The 8,043-nt window shown below is 37.3% G+C and overlaps 1 protein-coding gene across 1 annotated transcript in view; it reads left to right on the top strand.

The window, feature by feature from the left end:
* The window catches only part of LOC106875270 (probable flavin-containing monoamine oxidase A), a 28,742-nt gene that overhangs the window by 4,796 nt on the left and 15,903 nt on the right, over window positions 1-8,043 (top strand). The window contains exon 2 of the mRNA XM_014923357.2: window positions 7,195-7,285. Coding sequence (XP_014778843.1) covers window positions 7,195-7,285 — 91 coding nt within the window. The remainder of the gene's footprint in view (window positions 1-7,194; window positions 7,286-8,043) is intronic.

Below are 8,043 nucleotides of genomic sequence, written 5' to 3' on the forward strand. Positions count from 1 at the left end.
AGTAGCTGCGGGCTGGACAAGCACATTAGTGAATGAAAATGAAATAAAATGGATAAATGAGAGACGAAACCCAACACCCGCCAATTGGATTTTTCTCAAAACCATATTTTCTTTTTTTTTTAAATTAATATGAGGTTTCAAACCTCTTACAAAAAGTAGGTGCTAAAACCTCTTACTTAACATGTTTTTTCTTGTTTTGTTTTTTTAAAAAAACATAATTGAGGTTTTAAACCACTACAAATAATACAATAAGAGGTTTCAAACCTTCTAACGAGGCTTTTTCACCTCCTACTCATCGATATATTCATCAATATATCCCTCATTATCTTCAATGCCGCTTGAGTTCCCGTACCCCGCCATTTCCCATGCCTCATTCATGTACAAGGCATATGTCATGTTAGGGCCACCCGGCCATATGCGACATTCCTCTTTAAATCTTTTGAGCTTTTCCCTCATGGAAAACCTTATGACCTCCACAGCTATCTGTGGAGGCCATTCGGGATCCCATGTGTAGGCCATATCTACTGTCTCTTTATATTCTTCTACTATTTTTCCCACCTCCCCGCCCTTGTAGAAAAAGGTAAGTAATTCTTCATCTTCAAGGGTGGGGGTCGTTTCTTCCACCGTGGGTAGCACAACGTCAGGACATGCAGACGGCACATCATCGTCCACCTGCAAATAAGCATGAAAAAACGAGAAAATTTGAAAATGAAAATTTCGTGTTTTCCAGTTGTTTTTTCACACTTTTAGCTAGTTTTCATTTTTGCAACAAGCACTTTTCATTTTGAAATCTAGGGGGTAAACATAGGCTAGATGATTGATGAAAACATTATATTTATCAAAGAGTTCACCGAAGTCACAAAGTTTCTCACAAAACTCAAAGTCACAAAATTTTGCAAATAAGCATGAAAAACCGAGAAAGATGTTGAAATATAAAAAGAATTTTAATACATGCATATGATCGTTTTGAACAGTGATATTAACATGTAAATAACATGGTAGAATAATTAAAATTAATTTCATTAAATTAAATTAATTACATATCATTGTTCTCGTCAGTGCTACAGAAGACTTGATGAAGGAAATGGCAGGTAACAAAATTCGGATATACATATTTTATCCTTATGGCAATTGAGAGAATACTAAAGAATGTTGTTGAGTCTTGTTGAGTATCAGTTATACTATGCCCCATTGGATGTACAATGTAAGTGTTCATGTGCAACAGAGTGCTAGTGTATTGAGAGAAAACTTAAACGTAAGAGGAATTAGATGCATTGTGCAAGAGATAAGGCTGTGCTAGTTTGATTATGTGATGCAGATGGGTATAGACAGCTCTATAAAGAAATATCTATCACTCAAAGTGGATAGAACTCATGGAAGAGGGAAACCCAGAAGACAAGGGATGAAATACTGCAGGACAATCTCTGGACACTGAGCCTTACAAAGGAGATGACAAAGGACTGTGATATCTGGTGCTTTGTTGTACTCAAGAAGACCCATCCTCCACAGCAGAATTATTAATGCTGCTCACTCTGCTGAAGAGGATTGGCTTGCAAGAGTTGTGTGCCAATACCACATAAAAAAGCACCCATACTAGCTCCATTATTAAAAGCACCTATGCTGGTGCCACATAAAAGCACCCAGCACACTCTGTAAAGTGGTTGGCATTGGGAATGGCATCCAGCTGTAGAAACTAAACCAAATCAGACTGGAATCTTATGCAGCTCTCCTGCTTGCCAGCTCTGGTCAAACTATCCAACCCATGCCAGCATGGAAAATGGATGTTAAATGATGATGATGATGATGATGATGATATATATATATATATATATATATATATATATATATGGTAATATTTATCTCCCACCGCTAAAGTGATTGTTGTGTTTAGAATATGGAATACTGTGATATTTAACATGAGAGAACCTCTCATATAGACTTGTGGTGCATAAAAGTACTCCTACAGATATTGCTGGTGAGCGATAGCCATCTGTTATGGCCACTGGTTCTACCAGATAGCATGATTTCAACGTTCCTTGACCTTGTCTAGACACAGAAATCACTTCCCCTATCAGCAATAAATAAATGTTTTATGCACCACAAGTCCATATAAGAGGTTCTTTCATGATAAATAACACAAAATTCAGTGTTCTAACACAATATCCACTTTGGTGGGATATATATGTATATATATATATAGAGAGAGAGACAGAGAGACAGAGAGAGAAATATATATGATGATATGCTGTTTGGATTTGTGCTAGAGAAATGTACTATAGATGCCTTGTTCCTAATAAGACAACTGAAGAAGTACTTGGCTGAAAGTAAGCCATCATGCTTGGCATTCATTGATCTGAAGAAAGCCTTTGACAGAGCTCTCATTCTATGATCTGGTTGTCACTGAGGAATCTAGGTGTAGGTAGATGGCTTGTGAGAACCATGTAAACCATTAGCAGAGGTGCTGTCAGTAAGCTAGATTAACAATGAGTATAACACCAAAATTAATGTGCAGCTAAGAGTTCATCAGAGTTTGGTTCTCAGTATCCTCCTATTCAACATAGTCCTTCAGGTCATAAGAGGGGAGTTTGAGTGTGATTCTCTATGGTAATAGCTATGTGCTAATAACCTCATTATCTTATAATCTGTTGTAGAATGAGAAAAAAGTTTCCGTTGTGGAAGCAAAACCTGGAATCCAAAGGCCTCAAAGTTAAATTAGAATAGACCAAAGTTTTAGTTCATTAGAAAACAATCAAGACATTGCTTTCATCAGAGAAATGGCTTTGCTCAATATGCAAAAAAAAAGTTGGTAGCAATTTTATATCATATGCCTAAGCAAACTGTGGACATGCAAGAATCGCTATAGAATTACAGGAAGGTTAACAGAGAAAGTAGACTTGTAAGTGACAGATGTGCAGGAGCAATAAACACTAAGAACACACAGGATATAGATTTTCTCAAATGCCCAAGAGGATCAGTTTTCTACAATCTGAAATGCACATTGCTCCAGATTTGTGCAGAAAAGTGATATACAGATAATTTTCTGAATGTAGGGTGTGGACATTTTTATTCCATATTTGCTTTTTCTGCAAGAATGTATGCAACAATCTATTTCGTGCATGTTATCATCATCATTGTCATCATCATCGTTTTCTTCTTCTTTGTCATCGTCATTGTTGTCATCATCATCATCATTGTAATGTTTACTTTTCTATTCTTATATAGGCCAAATGAGACTTTATTGAGGCAGAATATTCAGTAATCGGATACTTTTCCTATAAATTTTAAAAAGCACCTCCTCTACCCTCACTCTTATTGATGGGGGTAAATTTCAGGTCAATGTCACTGTATGACAGATGCAAACCTGAGTGCACACACACACACACACAATATTATTTTAGTAATACAGGAATCCCCCCCTCTCTCTCTCTCTTTCTTACTCTCTCAAATTCTTGCTTTGCTGTTTTGCTTGTCCACATTTGTTATAGATGTTGATGATAATAATGAAAGATGATGATGAAAGAATAAAGTAGAATAACAAGTAAATGTTCAAATATACATATGCTTGTGTCTATTTATAAATTTATCTCAATTAAGTGTCCAGATGATTTAAGCATTAGCATTTTCACACAGGTAAATTTCATTATACACTTTTATTGGTGTCTTTTTTCCAACATTGTCACTTTACCTGCAGCACTGCATGTAGTAATGTTTGACAAGCGTCCATGAACAAATAGATCAGTTGGGAAGAGCAGACTTTCCTCATTCAGTAGTGGCATTTACTGTCTGTCATTGCAAAAGATTTTGGTATATTTATAGAAATGTTGTAATTTCTGTGTGCTAAATAAATGTAGTACATGTGGATCTTTTATACATACACACATATATATATATATAATATATGTATACACACACACATACACATACACAATAGACTTCTTTCTGTTTCCATCAACCAAATTAATTCACAAGGCTTTAGTCAATCCAGAGCTATAGTAGAAGACATTTACATGTGGTGTCATGCAGCCACGCACACACAAACATCCACAAACACACACACACACACATGTATAAATGCATGTTTACATACATAGATCTATACATACATGCATACATTCATATATACCTACATGCATACATTTCAACCATGTGAATTTCCTGGAACAGACGTATGCACACATCCACATATATGGAAAGCATGTGCTCGCGCGCACACACACACACACACACACACACACACACTCACACTCACACTCACACACACACACAGCGAAGCACAAATATGTATACTAAAGTGTAAAAAGTGTGAAGCACAATCCGTAAGCACAAGGATGCATATATACACACACATCAACCAATGCAGAAGGCCACAAACCTCCAACACCTGTGCTAACTGAAATAAAAAAAGACTTGCCACTTATTAATGGCCAGCTTGAATTCTCCAAAGCCAGTTCCCTTCAAGACCCAACTAAGCAACTACAGATCCTCCTATAAGATCCAAGGAAAGCAAAACATTACAATGTTAGTAAGACATAGATGGTTGTTGACGAAAAAGACTTTGTTACGTGAGATCAACTAGAGGTTGCTTGAAAACTGCCAACCATATTTTAGCAGCAACAGAAGGCACTAAGAAGTGGATGATTCTTTTTTTGGTCTCTATTCTTATGAGTGTAAATATAATTTTAATGAACTGGTTGAGCCCCCAACTAGTATCAAAAGACTGAAGTTTCCCTTTTATGAGTTTTATTCTCATATTACATACCCAGACTTTTCATTTTCATCCCCCATATCATAGTCCCCTATTTGCCTCTGTTTCCTTCCTTTCATCTTCCTGCATATATATCGCCTACTCTCATTACCCCTTCAGTCTAATGTGCACATGCATACACTACCTCAAGTTACACTGGAGGTGGAGGATAAGTATAAGAATAATTTCCTTAGCTTTAGCTTTTGTTCTGGTTATGCTAAAGCCTAGCAGTTTGTTTTTATTATAGGCCTTCAACCAACCATTTGTAAATATTTTCATTTTCAGTCAAAATGAGCCCTTGCTATTCTATTCTGGTCAACCATATCTAACAATTGTTTAACCCTTTAGCATTCAAACTGGCCATATCCAGCCCAAATATTCTTCCTGCTTTATGTTCAAACCAGCCAGATTTGACCTCTTGTACCTGCCTTACAATGTCATTCTAAAAATAAGCAATCACATCACCCAGATTTCAAAACAATGTGAATAAATAAGCATTACATTTGACAATGTAATCTGAATGCTAAAGGGTTAATTATGTCTTTTGGATGGATTATTAGACAAAGTGAGTGAATGAATGAGTGAGTGAGTGAGTGGGTCAGTCGGTCGGTCGGTTAGTCAGTGAGTCTGTCCATCCATCCATTTGTCTATTTGTTTCCAAACTAGAACATTGTCCAGCAAGCTTCAGTATGTGTCCTGCAAGATACAAAAGTGTACCTGTTAAGATACAGCAGTTTGACTGCCAAGATACAAACAAAATACAGTTGTTCTCCAAGCTACAACAGTCTCTCTTCCAAACTACAGTCGGCTGTACTCCAAGCTACACTAATCTGTCCTCTGAGACATAACAGCCTACTTACTGCAACCAGTGCTCTGAGTTACAACATTTTGTCCTCCAAGTTTCAGTAGTCTCCCCACCTGTTCCCAGCTACAACAGTTAGTTTTCTAAGCTACAATAGTTTATCTTGTAATCTCCAGTAGGTCTCTTCCTTCCTCTAATATAAAATAATGTAACCTTTTTACTACATTTTTTCTTTTGTGTGATTCAATTTTTTAAAAGTATTATTGATATTTTTTTCATGTATTTATTGAGTGTATTTGATATTCATAACTTTTTGGCATTCAACTTTTCTATTTTTCACATTGTTTATGAAATGTGAATGTGTGGTAAGAGGTTTACTTCCCAACCTTCTGATTCTGGATTCAGTCCCACTGCTTGATACCTTGGGCAAGTGTCTTCTACTGTAGCTTCAGGTCAACCAAATCCTTGGGAGTGTATTTGGTAGATGAGAACTGAAAGATGCTCATTGTATGTGTGTGTGTGTGTATATATATATATATATATATATATATATATATAATTATGTCTGAATGGCTCCAGTGCCTGTGGCACATAAAAAGCACCATTCGAGCATAGTTGATGCCAGTGCCACCTGACTGGCACCTATGCCAGTGGCACGTAAAAAGCACCCACTACACTCTTGGAGTTGTTGGTATTAGGAAGGGCACCCAGCTACAGAAACCTTGCCAGATCAGATTGGAGCCTGGTGCAGCTTCCCGGTTTGCCAGTCCTCATTCAAACTGTCCATCACATGCCAGCATGGAAAGCAGACGTTAAACGATGATGATGATGATGTGTGTTTGTGCTTGTCACCTACCACTGCTTGACAACTAGTATTGATGTGTTTAACCATTTGGTAAAGAAAGATACTGATAAAATAAGTGCCTGACTTTAAAAGAAAAAGTACTGGTGTTGATTTGTTCAGCTAAACCCTTCAAGGCCGTGCCCCGGCATGGCTACAGCTTAATGACTAAAACAAGTAGAAGATAGATAAATGTTAAAAAGAAAATCTTTAATGTTTAGCAATGTAGTTTATCTGTTGATAAAAACTATGATGATGAATTTACTGAGGATATATTGACTCATAATACATATACCTTGTGATAAAATTCCCAGGTTATGAAATTCCACTGCTTTTGCTGCAATGTACCACACTCCAGTAAAAGCATAGATTTCACATTGTTGCTGAAGTAGTGGTAGAAAATATTTAAGGATTGAATCCATATCATTGTGACTCTGAAGTAAATTTTTTAGTCATATAATCATGCTTGGGCTCCGATTAAACACTCTCTCTGTATTGTAATCGGTAAGGCAGTCATGTCATAAGCAATAGATATGTGATTCAAATTCTGTCAGTGGGTCTATATCTCTTCTCTGTGCTTCTAATATCTATTATAACACGCTACAAAATAAACTTGCTTGCATATGAGCCTCTACATGGTTGCTGGCTTTTGTTAGTAATACAGGATACGATCATTATGACTTGAACGCTTCTCATCATAGGTCTAATTCTGTTGTTGTTGTTTAGTAACCATAACCTATCTGTATAATTGTATTAAATGACTAATTGCAAAAAGATTAATTAACTAGTAATTGTGTTTTCTTTCAGACCGAGTTGGAGGTCGAACTTACAGTATACCAATGAAAGTATCAGATGGCCAAGAAGATAATTTTGATCTTGGTGGGGAGTGGGTAGGTAGGTGAGTGACACATTTTTTTAATCTTATCAACTATTTCTCATTTATCAACATGACATATATAGACACAGATGTAACTGCATGGTAAGAAGTTTCTTCCCAGCTACATGGTTTCAAGTTCAATCCCACTGTATGGTATTTTGGGCAAGTGTCTTCTACTATTGCCCTGAGCCAACCAAAGCTTTGGGAATGGATTTGGTAGATGGAAACTGAAAGAATCCTAGCCTATTAGTGTGTGTGTAAGAATAGCCTGGGCAAAGTTCAGAGAGCTCTTACCTCTGCTGGCAACAAAGGGCCTCTCATTCAGAGTAAAAGGCAGACTGTATGACACATGTGTACGAACAGCCATGCTACAGGGGCTGTGACTGCTGAGGACATGTGTAAGCTCGCAAGGAATGAAGCCAGTATGCTCCGATGGATGAGTAATGTCAGTATGCATACCTGACAGAATGTAAGTATCTTGAGAGGAAAGTTGAACCTAAGAAGCATCAGTTGTGGTGTGCAAGAGAGATGATTGCGCTGGTATGGACATGTGGCGAGAATGGATGAGGACAGCTGTGTGAAAAAGTGTCACACCCTAGCAGTAGAGGTTACCTGTGAAAGGGGTAGACCCAGGAAGACTTGGGATGAGGTGGTGAAACATGACCTTCAAACGTTGGGCCTCACGGAGACAATGACAAGTGATTGAGACCTTTGGAGATATGCAGTGCTTGAGAAGACCCTGCAAGCCAAGTGAGACCATTACCATGGCCTATGTCAGT

The sequence above is a fragment of the Octopus bimaculoides genome, chromosome 2 (genome assembly GCF_001194135.2).
Source record: "Octopus bimaculoides isolate UCB-OBI-ISO-001 chromosome 2, ASM119413v2, whole genome shotgun sequence".
NCBI classification, from domain to species: Eukaryota; Metazoa; Mollusca; class Cephalopoda; order Octopoda; family Octopodidae; genus Octopus; species Octopus bimaculoides.